Below are 26,428 nucleotides of genomic sequence, written 5' to 3'. Positions count from 1 at the left end.
TACACTGTAATTAATTCTCCTTTATTATAATACACATGGCTGTAGATACATAGATCTGAATTTAATCCCAAGTAGGTTGTGAAGTTGCGAGGGCTTCTTTTAGAGGGCAGAAGAAACTGCTTTTCCTTGAATCAAGTGCCGAGCCATTTTAGACTGTGTGTTGTGAATCATAATCTTCTTCATCACAACTACTGCAAACACGATCAGCAGTGTTGTTCCAATTATCCCACCAATTACCCAGAGCAGGACTTTCAAGTGTTGCCCTGTAGAGGGAAACAAAAGCACCAAAATATTGGCATAACACATTTCATTCTCTCACACACGCCCCCGGTCCCCCCCCCCCTACAAAAGTGGCATTGTTCAGAGACAAAAATCAATAGGGTCTCTTCTCAATTGTTTTCCAGCTCATCTCTCACTATAATTCTGTTATTATACATTTCATTCCCTCTCTGCTAATCTCCCACTATAATTCTCTCTCTCTCTCTCTCTCTCGTGCACACTCACTCACTTGAGAGGTTTTGACAGGATAGAAGCCGAGAGGTTGTTTCCCCTGGCTGGAGAGTCTAGAACTAGGGGACATAGTCGCAGGATAAGGGGTCGGCCATTTAAGACTGAGATGAGGAGGAATTTCTTCACTCAGAGGGTTGTGAATCTTTGGAATTCTCTACCCCAGAGGACTGTGGATGCTCAGTCGTCGAGTATATTCGAGACTGAGATGGATAGATTTTTGGACTCTATGGGAATCAAGGGATATGGGGATCGGGCAGGAAAGTGGAGTTGAGATTGAAGATCAGCCATGATCTGATTGAATGAACTCCTGCTCCTATTTCTTATGTTCTCACTTTCTTTCTGTCTGTGTGTGTCTCTTATGTCCATCCCTTTACACAAGGCCTTTGGTCCTTTATTTACAGATCAGAGTATTACATAGGAATTAAAATAAAGAAAGCAGGCTGTTTGGTCCAACCAGTCCATGTTGGTGTTTATCCTTCACATGAGCCGTATCCTCATCACATGCACCGGTTCTGTATCTCTTTATTTTCCATTTGTTCAACTACCTATCAAACCTGTTCTTAAATTCTGACACAGTCTCTGCCTCAGTGTCAGCTGTGGTTCAGTGGGTAGCTCTCTCGGCTCTGAATCAGAAGGTTGTGGGTTCAAGTCCCACTCCAGGGACTTGAGCAAAAAATCCGGGCTGACACTCCAGTGCAGTACTGAGGGAGCACTGCATTGTCAGAGGTGCCGTCTTTCGGATGAAAGATTACAACCGAGGCCCCGTCTGTCCTCCCAGGTGGATGTAAAAGATCCCAATTTTGAAGAAGAACAGGGGAGTTCTCTCCAGTGTCCTGGCCAATATTTATCCCTCAACCAACATCACAAACAGACTATCTGGTCATTATCACATTGCTGTTTGTGGGAGCTTGCTCTATGCAAATTGGCTGCTGCATTTCCTATATTACAACAGTGACCACAATTCAAGAGCACTTCAATGGCTGTAAAGCACTTTGGAACATCCTGAGGTCGTGAAAAGCGCTATATAAATGCAAGTTTTTCTTTCAATCACCAGCCATCAGCAGACTTGATAGAGGTGTACAAAATTATGAGGGGTCTAGACAGAGTAGATTGAGAGAAACTGTTCCCATTGGCAGAAGGGTTGAGAACCAGAGGACACAAATTTAAGGTGATTGGCAAAAGAACCAAAGGTGACATGGGGGGGAAAACTTTTTTTACACAGCGAGTGGTTAGGATCTGGAATGCGCTGCCTGAAAGGGCGGTGGAGGCAGATTCAACCGTGGCTTTCAAAAGGGAATTGGATAAATACTTGAAGGGAAAAAATTTGCAGGGCTACAGGGATAGGGCGGGGGAGTGGGACTGGCTGGATTGCTCTTGCAGAGAGCCGGCACGGGCTTGATGGGCCAAATGGCCTCCTTTTGTGCTGTAACCTTTCTATGATTCTAACTGTAGTGCATTCCACAATCTCACAACTCGCTTTACAAAAGTTTCTCCTGCTCAGTGATCTAAATCTCCTACATTTAATCTTATATCCATGTCTTCTCATTCTGGACCCCTCAATCGCTGGAAACAGTCTGTTTCTAACTAATTGGTCCCATCCCCTCATAATTTTAAACACCTATCATCAGATCACCCCTGCTCTAACAAAAACACTTTTTTTTTTTTGCAGGTCTTTCTTTGTATTTCCTCATACCAGACTGCATCCTAGTGAATCTGCATTGTATCCTCTCGATCACCCCACCATCCTTCCTTATAGTGTGGAGCTCAAAACTGCACACATTACTCCAACTGTGACCTTACTATGATTTTACATAGAATCTCGACATCTCGACTTTTATATTTGCCGCAAAAACCCAGTATTGGGAGCTTGTTGCAATCAAATTATTAGTTTTGTGGAACCAGAGTTTTACTGACGGGTCTAATAGGAACATAAGAAATAGGAGCAGGAGCAGGCCATACGGCCCTTCGAGCCTGCTCCACCATTCAATAAGATCACGGCTGATCTTTGACCTCAAGTCCACTTTCCCACCCGATCCCCATTATCCCTTGAAGCTACCACAAGGAGTAGTTGAGGCGATTGGCCTTGATGCATTTAAGGGGAAGCTAGATAAACGCACGAGGGGGAAAGGGATAGAAGGATACGCTGATGGGGTTAGATGAAGACGGGTGGGAGGAGACGCGTGTGGAGCATAAACGCCGGCATGGACCAGTTGGGCCGAATGGCCCTTTTCTGTACTGTGGACTCTGTGCAACTCCATGTAATCTGAGCTAGTTCCTTGGTACTTACAGTTTGTGGCTGCATTTCCCGAATCCATTACCACACTTTTAGTAGTGCTCCACAGGTTGATGGGTCCCACAGAAACAATCCCAGTCACAGGTTTGGAGTCTGTTGCCAATACATTCCGTTCCAGCCTTTTGGGAAGCTCTGCACCGGGACACTCCTTGGGAGAGGTAGAAAAGCTCCCGATTATCGATGCGCAAAAGAAATGAAACTTGCCGGCTCGATTGTTACAAAAGGCAGCAATACTTCAATAATCTGGTTAACATTTGTTTGGATAGATTCAAATAGTAAACTTACTGTTAAGCAGTCATCAGCGGTCCCAGTACTGCAGATCTTGGCTTGACAATGTAGGTAAATGGGACTGATTGCTGTTTCGGTGAAGTGAAACATTTTGAGGGAGAATCGACTGCTGCTGGAAGCCCCGTTTGCAGAATGCCATCTGAAGGTCTCATCAATGGGGCAGCTATTTGACAAAGGAAAAGAAGGTTATTTCTTTCTTCCCCTGGACCAGGACAATGGTGATTCCGTCACTGCGCACTTCCAAGTCATCTTATCAACAGCACTTCCACAAACCGGCCTGGAGATCAAGCTATCAGTTTACTGAAGCAAAATATACGTAGAAATTACAGCTCAGAAACAGACCACTCGGCCCAACTGGTCCATGTGCATTTACGCTCCAGACGAGCCTCCTCCCATCTTACTTCATCTCACCCAACAGCCATAACTTTTGATTCCTTTCTCCCCCATGTGTTTATCTAGCTTCCTCTTGTGCAGTTGGCTCAATTGTACAGAGTAACAATAGCCTTGATTTTAACAGGGCAGGAATTGGGCAGGTGGGGAGGGGGTGGGGGTAGTAATTCCCCACGATGTTGCCACTTTGAGGCCAAAGAGATTTTAACTCCCGACCCTCATTTCAATAAGACTGACGAACCCCCGCCCACGCAATTGCATCAGGAAATGGGCAGCCCACCCATTTTCGCTGCGCAATTTCTGGCAGTCCTCCCAAAGCAGGAATGCACCCCTTAATGCAAGGTTGCATTCCCTTCGGGAAGGTTTCATTGGAACAGTGTGGAGACAATGATCCAGTCAATAGTTACATAGAATTTACAGCACAGAAATAGGCCATTTGGCCCAACTGGTCCATGCTACACAAGAGCCTCCTCCCACCCAACTGTAACTCACCCTATCCTTCTATTTCCTTCTCCCTCATGTACTTATCTAGCTTCCCTTTAAAGACATCTATGCTGTTCACTCAACTACTCTGCGGTAGCAAGTTCCACATTCTAACCACCCTCTGGGTAAAGAAGTTTCTCCAGAATTCTCTATTGGATTTATTAGCGACTATCTTATATTTATGGCCCCTAGTTTTGGACTCCCCCACAAGTGGAAACATCTTTTCTACATCTACCCTATCAAATCCCTTCATAATTTTAAAGACCTCTTTTAGGTCACCCCTCAGCCTTCTCTTTTCTAGAGAAAAAGAGCCCCAGCCTGTTCAGCCTTTCCTGATAAGTATATCCTCTCAGTTCTGGTATCATCCTGGTGAATCATTTTTGCACCTTCTCCAGTGCCTCTATATCCTTTTTGTAATATGGAGAACCAGGTTGAATCACCAAAATCAGATTGAGAAAAGTATATTAGAATTAAAAAGGAGTTAATGATGTGACCAAGTTAGTCTTCACATTTTGACAGTGAAGACAAAGGAGAAGCCCCCCCAGACACAGCATAGAGTCATTGGAATGGCAGTCATTCAGAGGCTGCTCATGGCCTTCAACTAGGGGAGGATCCAACCTAGAAATAGTACGCAGGAGGTAAGAGTGTTTCATCCGTTCTATAAATTTCAATTGGACCAGAACATTTTGGAAGTTGTACAGTTTAGCAGTCATCTTCCCATGGAGAGCTGCAGCTGTACAGAATTGTACTCCTGTTCAGCGACGCCCACATCCCATGAACGAATAAAAAAAAGTGTTCCAATAAAGTCTCCCAGAAGAATCATAGAATCTTACAGCACAGGAGGCGGCCATTTGGCCCATCGTGCTGGCTCTTTGAAAGAGCTATCCAATTAGTCCCACTCCCCCTGTCCTTTCCCCACAGCCCTGCAATTTTCTCCCCTTCAAGTATTTTTCCAATGTCCTTTTGAAAGTTACTATTGAATCTGCTTCCACCACCCTTTCAGGCAGCACATTCCAGATCATCATAACTCGCTACGTAAAAAAATTCTCCTCATCTCACCTCTGGCTCTTTTGCCAATTATCTTAAATCTGTGTCCTCTGGTTACCGACCCACTTACCAGTGGAAACAGTTTCTCCTTATTTACTCATCAAAACCCTTCATGATTTTGAGAGAACAGGCAGTAAATATCTGGGGCTAGAAGCTTTTCCCTCTGGCATCTTTATTCAAGTAAATCAGAGAACTTTGAACTCACCTGTCCTGAAGGAAGTGGAACTTTTTCTTCCCTTGAGAGTCAGGTGTTGTCGTAGCCCAGCAGGAAGCTACTTCCAAAACAAATGCAGCACCAAAGGTCCCATCAGTCACGGATGACTTGACCTCCAAATAGAGGTCATCATTAAGCTGGATTGTTGGACTTGCTCCATAAGCAGCATCGGGTGAGAAAGTATCGTCTTTGTAGAGAGACATGGTGAGATGGAGTTTCTCTCTACTGTACTGCACTATTGTCTTGAACGTCCTTCAGCAAATAAGTTGGGGGGGGGAGGGAAAGAAAGACTAATTAGTAGTGAAGGGTCTTGGACATTTAATATCTGTTTTTTAAGGAAGACTTAAAGAAAAAAAAAGAACTTGCATTTATATAGTGCCTTTCACAACCTCAGGACAACACAAAGCGCTTTACAGCCAATGAAGCACTTTTGAAGTGTAGTCACTGTTGTAATGTAGGAAACACAGCAGCCAATTTGCACACAGCAAGATCCCACAAACAGCAATGTGACAATGACCAGATAATCTGTTTTAGTGATGTTGGTTGAGGGATTAATATTGGCTTGAACTCTCCTCCTCTTCTTCTTCATCAAATAGTGTCACGGGATCTTTTACATCCACCTGAGAGATTTAACATCTCATCTGAAAGATGGTTCCTCCGACAGTGCTACACTGAAGTGTCACTCTAGATTTCGTGCTCAAGTCTCGAGTGGGACTTGAACCTACGAACTTCTGGCTCGGAGGAGAGAGTGCTGCCCACTGAACCACAGCTGACACTGAAAAGAATGGACCGGATACCCTGTTTAACCCGTAATTTGGTTAAGGGCATGAACAACAAAAAGGACACAGAACTGTCAGCTTGGCCAAAATCAGAGTGCATGATGGTCTCTTTCCTGGAAAGGTATCATGGATATTATCCTTGCCTTGGAGAGAGGGAGAGGGAGAGGGGGAGAGAGAGGGGGAGAGAGAGGGAGAGAGAGAGGGAGAGAGAGAGGGGGAGAGAGAGGGGGAGAGAGAGGGGGAGAGAGAGGGGGAGAGGTTTGCTGTACCTTTGACAGACTCTGGCTGCTAACAAGGACAGATAAGCAGAGCACAACAAAGACAAGTGTCTGATGAGAGAGTGAGCAGACTGTCCTGTCAGTAACACAAAGATATAAAAACAGCCGTTTTACAAAGATTTCTAGGAGATCCAGAAGAAGCAGTCAAAGCCAATTTAACCCGTAATCTCCCGGAATTCTGTTTATAGTTTCCACCCAGCTTATAATTCGATCTTCTCTCCCCCTTCACTCTCGAGGGCCAGTTTACATTTCCCAGACTTGCAAGTGTAAAGGGTAAAGTTCAACCTTACCTGACGAGCGGGGGGACTTCCAGAGGCATTTTCGCGAAGGAGTGACGTAAATACGCACATTTCACCACAAGTATGAGGGGATCTTCTCTGATTATAGAAGAATCGGAATGGTACTTATTAATGATGACGTGTTTAAATATTTTGTGCGTCTCGTTCATCTAGAGAGAAAAGAAACAATATTAAAACACTAAGAAGATTAGCATACAGTTGACCTCACTATTACCAGTCTTAATTTTGCATATATTTATGCAAACTCTCAATATTAAATTTAATTCTAATTACACTTTTATAAAAGTAATAAATTCAATTAGGTCAGTATAGATTACTCATGTCACAAGCATAGTCTTCAAAAATGTTTACATGGAGGAAAGATCTTTCTTACCAGAAGCTGACCCCCGCAGTAGGCCTTGGTTTCAGTAATTGTGAACCTGTAGTATCTTGGCTCTTCCTTAACTTCACAGCTGCCATCATTCAAGACAAGATGGAGTGGTGCTTTCACCCGATCTGCCAGAAATTCTTTTGACACGTTAATTTTCATAAAATCCATTTTGCAGCTTGCAAATACTCCGTGATCTAATGAGGCAAGACAATACATTACAAAACCCAAGAGCAGAGACAGACCCTCCACACCCTGATCACCCATTACCAAACTGTTCACAGTGAATTGCATATTTCTTTCGACACAAGAAAAATGTTCTTCCTTCAATTTTCGTAAACATCTGCAGCATCATTGATAACTTAGTGGTCCAGTTGCACTCTTGGGACTACATTTCATAAGAACATAAGAAATAGGAGCAGGAGTAGGCCAATCGGCCCCTCGAGCCTGCTCCGCCATTCAATAAGATCATGGCTGATTTCATATAATTTACATTACAGAAACAAGCCTAGCAGGTCCATGCCGATGTTTATGCTCCACATGAGCCTCCTCCCACCCTACTTCATCTAACCCTATCAGCATAACCTTTGATTCCTTTCTCCCTCATGTACTTATCCAGCTTCTCCTTAAGGCATCTATGCTATTCGCCTCAACTACTCCCTGTGGTAGCGAGTTCCACATTCTAACCACTCTCTGGGTAAAGAAGTTTCTCCTGAATTCCCTATTGGATTTATGAGTGACTATCTTATATTTATGGCCCCTAGTTGAGGTCTCCCCCACAAGTGGAAACATCTTCTCCACATCTACCCTATAAAACCTCTTTAAAATTATGAAGACCTCTTATCAGGTCACCACTCAGCCTTCTCTTTTCTAGATCAGAAAGAGCCCCAGCCTCTTCAATCTTTCCCGATAGCTATAACCTCTCAGTTCTGGTATCATCCTTGTGAATCTTTTTTGCACCTTCTCCAGTGCCTCTATATCCCTTTTTGTAATATGGAGACCAGAACTGTGCACAGTACTCCAAGTGTGGTCCAACCAAGGTTCTATATAAGTTTAACACAACTTCCCTGCTGTTCAATTCTATTCCTCTAGAAATGAACCCCAGTGCTTTGCTTGTTTTTTTTTTATGGCTTTGTTAACTTGCGCTGCTACTTTTAATGATTTGTGAATGTGATTTCACACCATGAAGGAGCATTGTCTTTCAGGTGGCAGATGTACTGGGCATTCCACACGCTCCAAATGTCAATGGGTTTCCCTCTGATAGCGTGAAATGCTGTTTACCATAATGGACATTTTACAAGAACAAGAGAACATTTAGCTCATTGTGAGTTTCCTCTGTAAACCACACCCAATTTACATCATCATGGAGTCTAGTCAACTTTCGACCAAAAGCAATCAATTGCAGGTAGATCGCCAAAAAATAAAGTTCTGGAATTTCACTCCAATGCCTATCCACAACCATCAATTGTGCAAAAACGCCAGATTATTCCAATCTTATCAGCCGTGCATAATTCTGAACAGTTGCATTCCACACAGTGACTCATCCTTGGTTATTGTATGCATGAACTGATCATGTTCCACTGGGCATTTGGTCATTTGGACAGCCTGGAGTGGTGCTTGAGCCACACAAACCAGGAAAGTCTCTGGTTCTATCCCTGATCCGATCTCTGCAAGTGCAATAGATGGGGGAAAAGTACACATACAATCTGATGACGACAAGGCGAGACATAGCTGTGATACCTTTTACAGTTAACAGCCCAACACTCGTTGTCTTGGCTCACATATAAAGAATGGCCATTCCAACCAATTGTACCCCAATTAGTCGACAACTTAAAAAAAAAGTGGGTAAAAAATTGGACAATAACTCAACTCAAGCCCCATCCCTTCCTTGACAAAAACCTACTAAAATGCAATAGTATCAAAAGTAGGATTCATTTTAAATGAAAAGTCCTCCATGTTAGGGTTTCAATATCACATTAATAGAATGAGGAAGGCCCTACCTCTACAAACTCTCCCTCGATCTTTACCGGCATCACTGATGTCAAAGTATCCTTGATGACAGATGCAGGTGTATGAATCAAAAGTATTGATGCAATCTGACTTCTCAGGGCAGTCATTTTTAGTAATATTTGCACATTCATCCTCATCTGCAACACAAGAGTTTTAAACTTAAGGTACACTGATACAAAATGATCCATTTTGTCAGTCAATTAATGGAATGAAAACTTGACAGAGGAATCCAAAAAGAAATACTGGGACGATCCATTTTTGTTTACAATTATACACAGACAACCTTCATGGGCTAAGAGTGCAGCCAAGTTGTGTTTACATTAAACTTGCATTTATATAGCGCCTTTAAAATATGAAAATGGCCCAAGGCGCTTCACAGGAGCATAAATCAAACACCGAGCCAAAGAAGGAGACATTAGGATGGCTGATTAAAAGCTTGGTTAAAGAGGTAGGTTTTAAAAAGAGAGGGAGGTGGAGAGGAGACAGAAGAAATCTTCTACTCACCGTTCCAGAATAGTGCACTGCCTCTGGCAGAAACATTGGAATCATTTAAATAACTCAGAAGGTGTACAAGACTTGCAGATGAGCTACTGATCGGGACGTCCATGGCTACATTCATCTCTACTGTATTGTTGCTTTTTGTCATATACAACAGTTCCACTTCAACACTGGAGAATTTCCCAGGATGCAGGAGCAACTGCACAATCTGTGAAATTAACACAGTGTGTGCATTACAATTCAAATTACTCCCATTTCCTTCTTAAATGACAACAATCAATGTTCTCAGGTCTAGTTACCAGATGGGTGATGGAAGGGTTGGACATCCTTACATATCTCAGATAACGAACCTCACCCTCAAGAGTAGTAATCCTCACCATTGCTCTCATTCTACATCCTTGCTTTACATTTAAAGTCATGCTTGTAGTGTTTCTATTCAAGTAAAATACTTCTTCGCTTCTTGAAACTTGGAATGGGAATGGCCAAATTCTAATCCATTCTCCAAATACAAATAGCAGTATCCTCACACAACAAAAGATTGTGCCTGTGCCAGCTGTTTCAAAAAGCTATCCAATTAGTCCCATTCCCTTGCTGTTTCCACATAGCCCTGCAAATTTTTCATTTTCATGTATTTATTCAGTTCCCTTTTGAAAGTTACTATTTAACCTGCTTCCACCGCCCTCTCAGGCAGCACATTCCAGATCATAACTCACTCCTGATTCTTTTGCCAATTACCGTAAATCTGAGCTCTGGTTACCCTCCTGTCAGTGGAAACAGTTTCTCCCTCTCTACTTTTTCAAAACCCCTCATAATTTTGAACACCTCCATTAAATCTCCTCTTAACCCTCTCTGCTAAGGAGAAAAACCCCAGCTTCTCCAGTCTCTCCACATAACTGAAGACCCGCATCCCTGGTACCATCTTAGTAAATCTCCTCTGGACCCTCTCCAAGACCTTGACATCCTTAATAGATAAGAAATAGGAGCAGGAGTAGGCCAATCGGCCCCTCGAGCCTGCTCTGAGATGGGCTGCATTTAAATCTTACCTTGGAGCTGGCGATGCTTGCCAGTTTTAGATATGCTCTTGAAGTTGGATCATTCATAAAATCTGCAAACTTCCATGGAAAGTAAATGCGGACGTGTACTTTTTCTGGCAGCACCGTGATGCGCTTATGAACTGAGGGTGGGGCTTCTATAGGACAGCCTAAAAGAATTTGAAAATTGGTGAAAATGTATTGAAGTAGACACCCCTCTCCAGTACATCTGCTCCAGAATGTTAGTTTTCCCCCCTTACCCCAACTCTTTTGATGTGGTGATACACTTGGGAGCATATTTCCATAGAAGCAGCCCACCAATACATTGCCCGAATAGCTGTCTTTCCATGTGTTAGCAGGCTATTTGATCATGGGAAGCATCATAGACAAGGCCAATGACATCCTTCCACAGCATCCTCTGTAGATACTTCTCAGGAGCAGGAACGCTGTCTGATTCTTAGCCAGCACCTCCCCACTCCCCCATCCCTTCCCAAACCCTAGGGTGATTGAGGCCAATTGTAGACCACTGGTATCACCTCAGCCACGACCAGCTATAGAATCAGGGACTTTCCTGGCCTGTATGGTTCAGTAGAGCGTCACTTGATGCATTTACCCACAGAACCAGTACAGGTCCATAATGTCCATCACATTAACGGAGATGAGCTGTAATAGAGATTGTTTCCCTTTTGGACTGCTTGGAAGCAGTACTTTCTCTGCATCCCGAGATTGAGAATGTTAATAGCAACACACACAAACACACCCCCCCCACCCTGAAATCATCGTTGAATTACTCCGCATTGGCGCAGAAAGTTCAACACCTGGTTGAAATGGGCTTACACCGTACCTAGCCATTCAAACATTTCACAACACGTTGCTTAGAAGTGATTTGATGGTTTTGTCATCATGCGGAATGATCAGTTGTCTGGCATATCTTTAATTTAAATAGAAAAGTATCTAATCTCTAGACTGCACTAGAAACCACATTCAACTTCAGAGGAGTGATGTAGTGGACAGAACTTCTGCAGACATGATCTCTACAAGAAGTGGAATTCTGATGGGTAGAAGTTTGGGGGGGGGGCGGAGGAAAGGAGGAGAATTGAAAGTGGCCAACCTTCAGCCATTAGAAATACTACACACAGCTACTACAAGAGCTTGAGGCTTTCTTGAAGTGATTGATCAAAGATGTGTTAAGGATGGGGAAACGACACACGCAATGAAATGAAACACCTCTGGCTAATATTGGATGAAAGGTCTGATCTTTCAAGCATCCTTCATGAACAAAACTAATTGATTTTTCCTCCCAGCTTTTACCAACTGGAAGGCAAGCAGGCCAAGATGGTTGTCAGGTGAACAATAACCAGGAATCTCCATTTGATTATTGGTGCGCTATGCAACAAGCCTCATCTATCCCAACGTATATGGATGATAGCAAGAGTTAGACCAATACTACGGACTTTATGCCTATTGCATCATAAGCCTTTGAGAGTGTCTCTGCAATTGTTAACTTTATACTGGTTTGGTCTGAATTTTCATAGCAAACTGTTCCTGGAATGAAGCCTGCCTAAGAATCTAATTATTCCAATGCAATAATGGCCCTTAAAAGATTTCAATATTAAAGTTAGATTTGTAATCAGTTGAGAGATGAGTTTGCATTGACCAGCATACACTAGCTGTGTTTAATTTAGAGTGTTGTTTGCTTTAGTATGTACAACCAAGAATTTTTAAAAAGGGATACCATCTCCATAAAATGTTTGACCAACATTTTTTAAATGGAGATGGTACCGCTTTAAGGATTCCATTTTATTTGGGAAACAACATGGAGCCTGAAGAACTGGGCCTCGTTTTTTTTAAAATCGCAACGTTGCACACAGGTGATATTTTGTACTTTTGATCATGATTTACATCATTCTATCATGCATTTGGCACATCTTTTTGTTCATTTACACTTCCGTGTGAAAACAGTGCCCCTTTAAGATTTCATTACACACACACACACACACACTCCTTTGAGTAAATACACAAACTGACACTTTAAACTGTCAGTGAACGAACATTCCAGCTTCTACTTGCTCCTCTTGTGGTCAAACTGTCCACGTTTCACAGAAGTGGGAGATTTGATCAACAACAACAACTTGCATTTATATCATGCCTTTAATGAAGTGAAACGATCCAAGGCGCTTTACGGGAGCCTAATCAGACACAATTTGACACCGAGCCACATAAAAAGAGATATTGACTGACCAAAAGCATGGTCAAAGAGGTGGGCTTTAAAAAAGGAGCAAAAAGAGAGGCGGAGAGGTTTAGGGAGGGAATTCCAGCACTTAGGGCCTAGGCAGCTGAAGACATGGCCGCCAATGGTGGAGCGCCAAATCGGGGACGCGCAAGAGGCCAGAAATCTCGGAGGGGTGAGGCTTTGGAAGGATTTGAACACACGGATGAGAATTTTAAATTTGAGGCCAGGAGCCAATGTAGGTCAGTGAGTAGTTAGTTTTCAGTATATTGTGCTGTGTTTTTATTTTGGAGGTGGGTTGGTGATTGGGGGGGGGCGTAAGAAAGAGAAGAAACACAAACCAACATTAAGTTTTTTTTCCACACACACACACAAAATGACTTTCGCAACACTGTTTTGAAGTTTTATTTCACATTAAACGTTAAGATACCTGTGAACTCTGCCCGAGTGACAGCTTTACTATTCCATCTTCCACAGACTGCTTCAAACATGTACTGGTATCGGGTGCAGCTGGCCAAGCCACACACCTGGTAATAATTCTTCCTGGTGAAAGCCATTAAAACGTTTTCAACACTGATACGAATACCGTGAAATAGTGGTGGGGAATGCCAGGAGAAAAAGCCTCCATCCGCAGTTTGTTTGTAGGCCAGGTTAGTGATCATCTCTGGAGCTGGGAGGGAAAAAAAAAAGATATTTAATAAATAAAAGCCCCATAATATAGTCAAATGCTTTAAAACCCAACAGTAACCTTTTAATCCTGAAGAACCTCTATTATTATCAGCTGTGGTTCAGTGGATAGCGCTCTGGCCTCCGAGTCAGAAGGTCATGGGTTCAAATCCCACTCCAGAGACTTGAGCACAAAATCTAGGCCGAGACTGAGGGAATGTCTTTCGGATGAGACCCAGGCTCCCTCTGCTCTCTCTCGAGATCCGACGGCCACTATTTTGAAGAAGAGCAGGGGAGTTCTCCCCGGTGTCCTGGCCAATATTTATTGCTTAAGCAACATCACTTTTAAAAAAAAATGATCGGGGTCATTATTACATTGCTGTGCGCAAATTGGCTGCCGCGTTTCCTACATTATAAAACAGTGACTACACTTCAAAAGTACTTCATTGGCTGTAAAGCGCTTTGGGAAGTCCCGAGATCGTGGAAGGCGCGATAGAAATGCAAGTCTTTCTTTCTATGAGCGAAGTAACACAGCTCCTTCACCTGAACGTTCTGGGTTGAATCCAACTCATGGGTTGGATGGAAGATCCAACTCAATTCTGCCGCGAACATGAACCCAACCATCATTCTTCAGGGCTCAAGGATGTCATGATGCAGGGGAACGGAAATGTCTCACTGCTGCAGCGCAAGGTACTTGGTGATTGAGGAGCATTTTTGAACGAGACCTTTAGCTGACCTGGGTATATTTGGTGTGTGTCTCCCCGACTCCGTGTCTGTGCCCCTAAGAGAACGGGATCTTCTACATAGCAGTTGGAAAACTTCATAACTTTTGTAAAAACGGAAGCCTGACCAGGTACTGCCAGCAAAAGAGCCATTTTTATCTCTCAAATTGACTCAACAGGATGAGAATGGCTTCAATGGGGAACGGATAGGGTGGATAGAGAGAAACTATTTCCGCTGGTTGGGGATTCTAGGAGTAGGGGGCACAGTCTAAAAATTAGAGCCAGACCTTTCAGGAGCGAGATTAGAAAACATTTCTACACACGAAGGGTGGTAGAAGTTTGGAACTCTCTTCCGCAAACGGCAATTGATACTAGCTCAATTGCTAATTTTAAATCTGAGATAGATAGCTTTTTGGCAACCAAAGGTATTAAGGGATATGGGCCAAAGGCAGGTTTGTGGAGTTAGATCTTATCAAATGGCGGAGTAGGCACGAGGGGCTGAATGGCCTGCTCCTGTCCCTATGTTCCTAGGTGACCTCAGGCGACTACGTGCCTCAAAATCTGGCCGCGATTTGAAGACAGCCTCTGAGGAACAGCCGTTGCAGGAAACCCACATCTCGTCACATGGGGAGTCGGGGGGCCATTATAATGGGCGGAGACGCTTCTGGGCAGACAGATCGATAAGGCAATTGTCAAAGGATCGAGGAGACTTGGGCCTACTGTATTTGCATGCATAAACGGCCAAAATTTGGACCAGCGTACTTCTTTTGCGCCTCAACTGCGCATGTATCTGGGCATGTTGTGTATCTGGGCGCAAACTAGCGTTGCCAACTCTGGTTGGACGTACTCCTGGAGGTTTGGTCACATCACCTCTGGCCTCTAACCCCCGGACAAACTCATCTCCAATATTTTTATAATTAATAAACAAAAGTGTTAAGAAAATGAAAAAGATATTATTTTTAATGCCCCCTCAATGATTTTCCTTCCTGGTTTTTCTCGCAGCAGTGTTCTGGAGATTAATCTTCAATTCCTTGAGACACCAGGACAATCCAGGAGGGTTGGTAACCCCTAGCGCAAACACAAAGGAAATTCCTGACCTTTAAAAAGAATACTGATGGAAAAAAACAATGGTACAGCTCACATTTTTCTTACTTTTTTTTTTGCATATGTCAGAACAAGAGCTGACTTCAAGAGCTTTTAGAACATTTGAATCCTTGAAAAATTTAAATCAAAGCTAAAAATGCAAAATTTCCAAGTGTGCACATAAAGGTCATTCAGATCGTTACCAGAAAAAAAAAGTGAAACTGTTCAGCAAGGTTTATTTTTTATTGGAAAATCAATGTTGAAATATGATTACAGCGTTAAATAATTGCTTTAAAACTACCACCATAATTCAGATCAATTGTCAGCACTTCGTCCCACTATGGTGAGAGACATCAGAAATGCATGTTGCATTCTGGCTATCGATTTCATAGCTTGAAATGGGAGAAGTATAAAGTTTACAAAAATAAGGAAAATGGCAGAGTCAGGGAGAAGCGGGGGGGGGGGGGGGGGGGGAGGGGGGGGTGGGGGGGCAGCGGGGAGCTGGTTACAGGAAATTGTGTTTAAATCTAAAGGCAGATTGTGGTACGTGAATGTTCCAAGGTCAAATATTGCGAGACTGCAGTTTGACAATGGGAGTTCAATCTTCAGTATTTTAAATGGTTCCCCACCCACTCTTCCCCACCCCCCCCTCCACAGTGTCAGCCGTGGCTCTGTGGCTAGCACTCTTGCCTCATAGAATCTTTACAGCACAGAAGGAGGCCATTTGGCCCATCAAGCCCTTGCCGGCCCTTTGTAAGAACAATCCAGTTAGTCCCATTCCCCCGCCCTTTCCCCTGTAGCCCTGCAAATTTTTTTCCCTTCAAGTATTTATCCAATTCCTTTTTGAAAGCCATGACTGAATCTGCTTCCACCACCCTTTCAGGCAGCGCATTCCAGATCATAACAACTCGCTACGTAAAAAAGTTTCTCCTCATGTCGCCTTTGGTTCTTTTGCCAATCACCTTAAATCAGTGTCCTCTGGTTCTCGACCCTTCCGCCAATGGGAACAGTTTCTCTTTATTTACTTTATCTAAAACCTTAGCGCAAAATCTAGGCCGACACTCCCAGTGCGGTACTGCGGGAGCTTACGACAAGAGTCTAACAATGAGAAACGTCGCAGAAGTGACGAACTCGTGCGTTTTATTTTAAATGTTTTTAAAAAAGGCACTGACCTGTCGCCACGGTGATTGTTCTGCTATCTGCCACCGCACCAGCCCTGCAAACTGCCTCCAGCGTTAATGACTCTTGGGTGCAAGGTCTGAGCCCAGTGGCAACGTACTCGGTCCGTTTCTGGGTCAGTTGCAGGGTTCCGTTTTTGTAGATGTAAAAGAGGATTTCCGATGGATCGCCAGCCACTGACCAAGACACACTGTAACCATCAGTAGAACCAGCCGTTTGGGTGACCTTCACAAACTTCACCGGAGCTGTGTGCGCGGAAGGAAGAAGCATCCTTAAAAAAGGTTTTTACTGATGGAATAATTTCAAAGAATAAGTGTTGAATTAGCGGTGCAGGAGTTCCGTGCGATCAAACAGCCACAACACCAAGTACTTGTGTACTTAGAACTTCCCCAACTCAAAACGAACGAACTTGCATTTCCCACAGCGGCTTTCACGACCTCAGGATGCCCCAAAGCGCTTTACAGCCAACGAAGTACTTTTTGAATCGTAGTCACTGTTGTAATGTAGGAAACGCGGCAGCCAATTTGCGCACAGCAAGGTCCCACAAACAGCAATGTGATAATGACCGGACAATCTGTTTTTAAGCGATGTTGGTTGAGGGATAAATATTGTCCAGGACACTGGGGTGAATTCCTCTGCTGTTCTTCTTCGAACAGTGCCATGGGATCTTTTACGTCCACCTGAGGGGGCAGACGAGGCCTTGGTTTAACGTCTCATCCGAAAGACGGCAGCTCCGACAGTGCCGCACTCCCTCAGTACCGGCACTGGGAGGGTCAGCCTAGATTTTTGTGCTCAAGTCTCTGGCGCGGGACTGGAATCCACAACCGTTGGACTCAGAGGAGAGAGTGCAACTCACTCAGCCACGGCGGACACCTTATGCTACAACACAAAAAGATGATAAGATCTCTCTCAGTGTCTGGTCCTGCTTCAAGGCCAATCTGTTTTTACCCCCCAAATTCATCTCTTTTCCTTGCCTGAACAGGAATCGGTGCTATTCTCTTTTGAATGGATCAAGATCAGGATTTACTGCACTGACTAGCAGCCTATTCCAGAAGTAAACTACCCAAAGTCTGACAAGTGAAACTTGGCATTGAAACTTCATCATTGTCATTTTTTTGTGATGCCCCTCAGTCGATGGGCAGTTGAATCTCATTTACGTTGCATCTGACAGAAAACAACAAAAGAAAGAGCAGAACTGTACCATTATTCGAGTAAAGAAAGGGAGCTCTGGGTACACAGTCAGGAATTTAGACAAATTATCAAAGGAGTGCTCCTTATATAACAACAAATTCTGTCAGAGATGTTCGGTGAAGGAGGAAAGATGCAAATTAATTTAATCTTTTCTTCAGTTTTGGGTTTTTCGGTCCACACTATAAAATCCAACCCCTAATCCCATGGAACAGTCTGCTTACTGAAATCAATAGGCAAACCTGCCGTATTTAACCTCTACCCCTGTTAATCTTTTGAAAGGTATTTAAATCATCCACCTCTCACAAGATGCTCCCTGTTACAAGATACTGTAATCCTTCAGGCTGTTGGAAGTGTCAGCTTGACTGAAAGGCCTTGGAGTTTGTGGGTCACATAGGAACAGGAGTAGGCCATTCAGCCCCTCAAGTCTGTTCCGCCATTCAGTTTGATCGTGGCTGATCTGTATCGTAACTCCATCCACCCGCCTTGGTTCCGTATCCCTTAATATCCTCACCTAACAAATCTATCATTCTCAGTTTTGGAATTTTCAATTGACCTTCAGCGTCCACAGCATTTCGGGGGGGGGGGGGGGGGGGGAAAAAAGAGAGTTCCAGATTCCCACTCCCCTTTGTGTGAAGAAGTGCTTCCTGACATCACCCCTGAACGGCCGAGCTCTAATTTTAAGGTTACGTCCCTTTGTTCTGGACTCCCTCACCCCCCCCAACACTAGAGGAAATCGTTTCTCTCTAACTACCCCATAAAATTCTTTAATCATCTTAAACACCTCAATTAGATCACCCCTTAATCTTCTACACTCGAAGGAATACAAGCCTCGTCTGTGCAACCCGTCCTCATAATTAGCCCCGGTATCATTCTGTAGGTTTGACATGACCCTTATTTTCAAGGAATGAAGTTTTGGTCATTCCCACAGACCGGCTTACCTGTATCGGTCACCACGAAGATTCCCGCACTTTCCTTCACCTCAGCTGCTTCACACACGGTCGCGAAAGAAATATTCACCTTCTGGCAAGCCGACAATCCATCAATAACAAACGTAGTCCCACTTTGTATCAAACTGTAAGACTGAAGTAACGGATTAGCAGACTCTCCCTTCTGCCCAAGCAAGTAGACATTCAGTCGAAACCAGTCGAAGCTTCCCAAAGCCGGCTTGTCCCAGTAAACAGTAACACTATTGGAACTCGAAGTTACTGCTGTTAGGTTGCTCGGTGGCATGGGATCTACAGAAGAAAAACATTTCATTAAAAGTTAATACAAAAAACACCAACTTGGAACTTTAATATTCCATTTTGTGTAGTATTATGTTTGGATTAAAAGGTTAGTATTTGGACCTTGTTTCATTCAACCCTTGCAAGCAGCGGCAAGCTGCATTTACATAGCAGTAACATAGTAAAACGTCCCAAGGCGCAAATGGAAAGCAAACTCCGACAAATAATTAGTATGGAAGATAGGAGGGGCTTTTATTGGACTGGAAACATTGTACCAAACCAAAAAAAACCACAAATACCCAGGCAAAATTTTATATTAGGCCTGGGCCAATTCTATTCTTTGATCAGGTATGAATTAATCTGGTACTCAAAAGAGCTAAGCATTCTAAAAGGAGGGAAAAAAATAGTTGAAAAGTTAGCTCTTTATCTTACGCAGAACGTAGTTTGTACTAGAAAAGAAGAGCTACAAGTAACATTAGAAAAAGCTTCAAACTTTACCCTCCAGAAAGCCTGTGTTTACAGTGGATCTCAACTAAGCATGTAAAATATTAAAAATGACAAAGTAAGCCCCGATTATCACTTCAAATTGCAACAGGAAAACACAATAATATGTGGAAAGTAATTTTAGAACAGACACATCATGGAGAAAAAAAAAATTCTCAGTGAAAAAAACATTTGGAATAATCTGCCAGGCAAGGTGAGAGAGACAAAATAGAGTTATGTGAGATAACGTACCAGAGGGTCACACTTCAAAGAATCAAATGGCCTCTGGACCTTGACTTTTCTTACTTTTTAAAATTTCAAGCCCTGCATTCGCCCACACTCAAATAGAACAAGAGCACTGGACATCAACACCAGAGTCACAAGAATGATGGGGAGGAGGTTAGATTAAAAAAGGACAATGCTTTTGGGGAGCAGTCATTTGTCAGGTCCACCTACAATATCTTTTGCACAAGCAAATATGTACATCACATTAATTCAGCGGCATGGTTTTAAAAACCACCAGGAACGGAGGGACCAAGCAGAGTTTGAGAAAATATGCTGGAAACTATCTCCAACTCCATTAATCACAATGGATATTTGCGCACTGCTCACTTAATCTTTATTTATGAGGGGGTTGATCTTCTACAGTGCATGGATTGATGGTTCAATTTAACAGTCAGGAGTAATACAATTCCCTGCCCTCAATATCAAGTGTAAAAGGAATAAATAATGGCTTTGCTAGGGGTTGCCTCATGGGCTTTAAAACATTTTAATGCAGCAGTTTACATCACGCCTGTGGTTTGATGCGAAATTGATCATAAGGGTGCTGAACAGACATTTTTAAAACCACCAAGGCTAATTATCTGGAATTCCAACTCAGTTGTCCCATGGGATCATTAACTCCTAACCAAAGCCAACACAACTTCCATTTAACAAATATTTCTGTCAAAACCAATATTTGCAAAATCTACGTCCGAATAAATCTAAACAAGATCTCAGGGGGTGGGGGAGGGAGAAAAGGAAGGAAAGAATGGCTTTAAATATTGTGATGGTCACTAGCCCTGTCCATCACTCCTTGAAGGTCTGCACTACTTTGAATTGTTAAGAGAACAAACCCACAACAAATTCATCACAAGAATCTTTCACCTATTGTAAAAAGAAAAGCATCTTAAAACGAGCTGACATTCTGAAAAATCCAACAAGAGCAACGACGACTGGGATATAGAAGCAATTTCCTTGGCAGCTGACCCCATCATTTCGCTGTTTTGTAAGTCACTAGGTCCTTTCCACATTAAACGTTTTCTACATCCAGGGAGGTGGGGGCAAAGAATTGATGGCTCCTACTGTTAGCACACACTATCACCGCTAGGATTTGGGTTCATAACCAGCATATCGGAGAACGTCGCCTCTGAACTGCCTGCTACAGTCCTACCTGAAGTACATGTAGCCAATCGCAATTCAGTTCCCGGTTATCACGGCTTCATAGCACGGAACTGGCCACAAGTTGGGCACAAATTCACTCAGGTCACAGGATCACCGGTGTGGGACGTAGAACAATTCATACTGCTACAGTGGAAGATACTGAGCTTTGACTTAATAGAACCATAGACATTAATGGCACGGAAGGCGGCCATTCGGCCCACTGTGTCTCTGCCAACTCTTTGCTGGAGCAATCAGAAACTAATCCCACTCTATACATTGCTCTGGATGGTACATTATAGGGAAAGAGCTCAAAATCTGCTTCTTGCTTGTACTGTGCCTGATGTCCAAGTGTTTGGTGCCAATACTTTAATTTTGAAGAGATAATTTTTTCTGCAATTTGTATCTGGTTGAACGGTGACTCTTTGTTCATCACCAGTGTTGCAGCTGATCAATTGGTCATCTTCAACGGAAGATGCAAGACAATTTGAGGCACATTTTCAAATCAATATTAGAAAATATGCTCACTGATGAGCCTGCTTATAAAGCCCCTGATTTGGAATCAATAATATTCCATTTCACTGAAGTGAAAAGCTATGAAATATGAAGGATGATTGGGTACCGAAGGGTTGCTTCACTGATGCTTGGAACATAGATACCAAACCCAGGAACAGACGAAAGCCCTTTTGTCAGGCTGTGCAGGACAACTAACTCAAGGGTTGCCTCTGCCCACCTGGGGGCAAAAATCCCAGCTGGGATTATAATACTGTGAACGATCAACATAGGAATCCAGAGTTCAGGGTTGGCGTAGTCGACTGTGATTAACAGGCCAATTTGGGAGCGGCGAATAATTGCAGACAACTCTACATACAAACAATCCACGTGGGCCACACAGAGGGAAACCAGGCTGCACATCACAAGGGTAATGGAGATCTAGGGCACGACTTTAAAAAGGGAAAAACAGGTGGGTTGGGGGCAAGGGGGGAGGGCAATTAAAATCGCTGTTTTTGCGAGCGGGGAGACATCCCGGCTGGAACCCGCATTTTTGAATGAGACTCAGGCAAATCTGTGTGCGTGCGTACAGCAGTCACCAGGAAGTCCCGCCCCCTTATTCTGAACGAATCCTAAATAAATTCCTAACATTACCATCTTTCAATCTATAGGAATGAGGCTCAACAGTTTAAATAGTTCCCTTTCTGGGCTGGCGAGATTGATTGGCATTGCATTAACAATTATCACGTCATTAAGAACATAAGAAATAGGAGCAGGAGTAGGTCACATGGCCCCTCGAGCCTGCTCCGCCATTCAATAAGATCATGGCTGATCTTTTACCTCAACTCCACTTTCCTGCCCAAACCCTTGATGTCCAAAAATCTATAGATCTCAGTCTTGAATTTACTCAATGACTGAGCATCCACAGCCCTCTGGGGTAGAGAATTCCAAACATTCACCAGCCTGAGTGAAGAAATTTTTCCTCATCTCAGTCCCAAATCGCCAACCCCGATCTTGAGACTATGACCCCTAGTTCTAGACTTTCCAGCCAAGGGAAATAGCCTCTCCGCATCTACCATGTCAAGCCCTCTAAGAATTTTATACATTTCAATGAGATCATCTCTCATTCTTCTAAATTCCATAGAATATGGGTCCATTCTACTCAATCTCTCTTCATAGGACAACCCTCTCATCCCAAGAATCAATCTAGTGAACCTTCGTTACACCCCCTCTAAAGGCAAGTATATCCTTTTTTAGGTAAGACGACCAAAACTGTGCACAATACTCCAGGTGTGATCTCACCAGAGCCCTATATAATTGCAGCAAGACTTCTTTACTCTTATTCTCCAGCTCCCTTGCAATAAAGGCTAACATATCGTTTGCCTTCCTAATTGTTTGCTGTACCTGCATGTTAACTTTCTGTGATCCATGTACAAGGACACCCAGATCCCTCTGACTACCAACATTTCTTTTTAAAAATATCCTGCTTTTCTATTCTGCCTACAAAAGTAGATAATTTCACATTTCCCCACATTATAATCCATCTGCCAACTTCTCGCCCACTCACTTAATCTGTCTATATCCCTTTGCGTCCTCTTCACAGCTTACTTTCCCACCTGATTATATATAGTCACCAAGCTTGGATACATTACACTTGGTCCCCTCATCTAAATCATTGATATAGATTGTAAACAGCTGAGGCCCAAGCACTGATCCATGTGGCACCCCACTAGTAACAGCCTGCCAACCTGAAAATGACCCGTTTATTCCTACTCTATTTTCTGTCCATTAACCAATCCTAAATCCACGCAAATATACTACCCCCAATCCCACGAGCTCTAATCTTATGTAAAAACCTCTTGTGTGGCACCTTATCGAATGCCTTTAGAAAATCCAAATATACTACATCCACTGGTTCCCCCTTATCTACCCTGCTAGTTACACCCTCAAAAAACTCTAATTTGTCTATTTGTCAAACACTATTTCCCTTTCATAAAACAGTGTTGAATCTGCCTAAATCATATTATGATTTTCTAAGTGCCCTGTTACTACATCTTTAATAATAGATTCTAGCATTTTCCCTACTGATGTCAGGCTAACTGGCCTGTAGTTCCCTGTTTTCTTTCTGCCTCCTTTCTTGAATAGCGGGGTTATATTTGCTACCCTCCAATCCACAGGGACTGTTCTAGAATCTAGGGAATTCTGGAAGATCAAAAGATCAATCTCTGCAACCTCTTAAAACTCCAGGACGTAGGCTATCAGATCCAGGGGATTTGTTGGCTTTTAATCCCATTAATTTCTCTCGTACTTTTTCTTTACTAATCTTAATTGCTTTAAGTTACTCACTCTCATTAGACCCTTGATTCCCCACTATTTCCAATATGTTTTTTGTGTCTTCTACTGTGAAGAGATACAAAATATTAGTTTAACGTCTCAGCCATGTCTTTATTCCCCATTATAATTTCTCCTGTCTCTGCCTCTAAGGGACCCATGTTTACTTTTGCTACTCTCTTCCTTTTTACATGCTTGTAGAAGCTCTTACCATCTGTTTTTATATTTCTTGCTAGTTTACTCTCATTTTCAATTTTCTCCCTCTATCAAATTCTTGGTCATCCTTTGCTGATTTCTAAAATCCCCCCAATCTTCAGGCTTACTACTCTTTTTGGCAATATTGTAAGCCTCTTCTTTTAATCTAACACTATCCTTAACTTATCTAGTTAGCCACAGTTGGAGCATTTTTCCTGTGGAGTTTTTATTCCTCAAAAGGGAATGTATATTAGTTGAGAATTAAGGGTTATTTCTTTAAATGTTCGCCATTGCTTATCTACAGTCATATCTTTTAATCTAATTTCCCAATCTACCTTAGCCAACTCTCCACTCATAACTATGTAATTGGCTTTGTTTAAATTTAAGACCCTAGTTTTGGACTTAACTACATCACTCTCAAACTCAACATGAAATTCTATCATATTATGATCACTCTGCCCCAGAGGATCCTTAACTGTAAGATTACCAATCAACCCTGTCTCATTACAGAATACTAGATCTAAAATAGACACTTCCCTAGTTGGTTCTTCAACATATTGTTCTAGAAAACTGTCTTGAATGCATTCCATGAACTCTTCCTCCAAACTACTTTTGCCAATTTGATTTGCCCAGTCTATATGAAGATTAAAGTCCCCCACGATTATTGCATAACCCTTTTTACAAACTCCTCTTATTTCTTGATTAATACTCTGTCCAACAGTATAATTACTGTTAGGGGGGCCTATAAACTACTCCCACCAATGTTTTCTGCCTCTTGTCATTTCTTAGATCACCCATACTGATTCTACATCCTGATTTTCTGAGCGAAGATCCTTTCTCACTACTGTCCTTGTCTCATCCTTTATCAGGGCTGCCCCCCTCCTTTTTTCCATTTCGTCTGAATTTTCTAAAAGCCAAGTACCCTGGAATATTTAGTTCCCAACCTTGGTCACCCATCTCTGTAATGGCTATTAGATCAAACCCATTTATCTCTATTTCTGCCATTAATTCATCTATCTTGTTACGAATGCTCCATGCATTCAGATGCAGTGCCTTTAATTTTAACTTTTCACTGTTTTTCTCTGATGTGACCTTAGTCATGAATGCCCTATTACCTTTGTTAAACTCTCTCACCCTTCCTGACACACTGCTTATTTTTAACCCAAATCACTACTCTGCTCTACAGCCTTGACTTTTCTCTTTGGACTTATAAATTTACCCTTACCTGAACCCTCCCCCCCCTCTTATTAGTTTAAATCCCTATCCACCGCCCTAGTTATCCCAGATTCACCAGGACACTGGTCCCAGCCCGGTTTAAGTGGAGCCCGTCCCAACGGAACAGCTCCCTCTTTCCCCAGTACTGGTTACAAGGGCACTTATGGTCTAAAGCACGAATCCTAACTTTCTGCTGAGAACTTAATGGGAAATTAACGTGCAAATCCAGCAAGTTCTTAAAAATAAAGGGGCGGTTGAGGGCATGCTACTGTTTGAGTGAGGCAAACGGAGAAACAGCGCAAGTCGACCAGCAAGTTATGGTGATTCACAACTCATGGCATATCTCTTAATCCACTGAACTTGCTGGCCGACTTGCGCATCAATAACGGGTGTGAGTTGTGAACTCACCATTATTTTCCAGCAAGGTTTGGCCCATTGTATTCTGAAGGTATCACTCAACAATCCAGTCCTCTTTTACACAGTGTTTGGATTGGAATTAACCTCGGGTATAAATATTACTCATTATATGGAGGAGTAAACTTTCGTTGCCAATTTTAGAGTAAACTATTAAATTACGAGTGGTGACGCCCACGGTTAGTTTGAATACAAGATTTTTTTTCCCCCAAATATATAAGATGCCGACAAAGTTGGGAGAGATTTCAGAAACTTGCTCCATGGCATCACCCAGTGGTTAGAGCCTGCAACTACAGCGTGACAGTTGACATAGCACAATTGAGGGAAATGTTGACATAACTTTTAATGGTAAATGTTGATGGAAAAATGTGACAACGGGAAGTAGGGTTTGTGGAAAAGAAGTGCAAGATTTTTTTTAAAAGTATAGACAACTGGGAAGTGCATTACGGACCAGTACGCTACCTGTTATGGTTGCAGCACAGACGTCATGGTGCCCTGCAATACTCAAGCACACAGTGTAGTGTTCACATGGTGTTAGACCTGTGATTTCACGGTTCTGGTCATGAACAATCTCTTGATGCAAGTTGATGCCATCCACATCAAACAATAGAAGGGTGCAAAGAGGATCTTTAAGGAAACAGCCTCTGAAATCCCAGGAGAGACTCAGAGAAGTGCTAACTGTATTGATCGTCAAAGGGAATCGATCAGCAAGAACTGCAAGACAGAATCAGTTTTAAAGGTTATTGGTAAGCAAAAAAAAAACCTGCTAGCCATTTTTGCCCTCGAAACATCTACAAGCAGTTTGACAGGTGTAAAAATGCCAGATTTAGAATTAAATTGCAAACGCATTTATTTAAAACATTTTTTTTTTTAAATGTTCTGATGAAAGGTCAACAACCTGAAACATTAACACTCTCTCTCTCTCTCTCTCTACAAAGATGCTGCTGGATGTTTTCCAGCATTTTCAGTTTTTATTTCAGATCTCCAGCATCCACTGTATTTTGCTTAATGTTTATTTTAAAAAGAGGTTAAGGGAAAGCATGCTTCTCACCTACTGCCAAAGCAACACCATTTCTCTCCGAGGAGTAAAGCATTTTC

General features: G+C 42.7%; 1 protein-coding gene across 1 annotated transcript; it reads right to left on the bottom strand.

Annotated features, from left to right (window-relative positions):
* zpd (zona pellucida glycoprotein d) lies at positions 1-26,424 on the bottom strand. The gene is made up of 14 exons (XM_067999996.1): positions 26,382-26,424; positions 25,793-26,044; positions 18,497-18,793; positions 16,361-16,612; positions 13,148-13,387; positions 10,500-10,657; positions 9,463-9,664; positions 8,949-9,095; positions 6,955-7,145; positions 6,573-6,730; positions 5,217-5,477; positions 3,089-3,254; positions 2,798-2,951; positions 1-263 (listed from the first exon to the last, which is right to left on the bottom strand). Exons 1-14 carry the CDS (start codon positions 26,422-26,424, stop codon positions 100-102), a joined length of 2,685 nt encoding a protein of 894 aa, XP_067856097.1. The 3' UTR covers positions 1-99.
* Positions 26,425-26,428: the final 4 nt, after the last annotated feature.

The sequence above is a fragment of the Heptranchias perlo genome, chromosome 18 (assembly GCF_035084215.1).
Source record: "Heptranchias perlo isolate sHepPer1 chromosome 18, sHepPer1.hap1, whole genome shotgun sequence".
Lineage (NCBI taxonomy): Eukaryota > Metazoa > Chordata > Chondrichthyes > Hexanchiformes > Hexanchidae > Heptranchias > Heptranchias perlo.
Note: the sequence above shows the minus strand (reverse complement) of the source record. Positions and strands in the feature narration are given on the sequence as shown.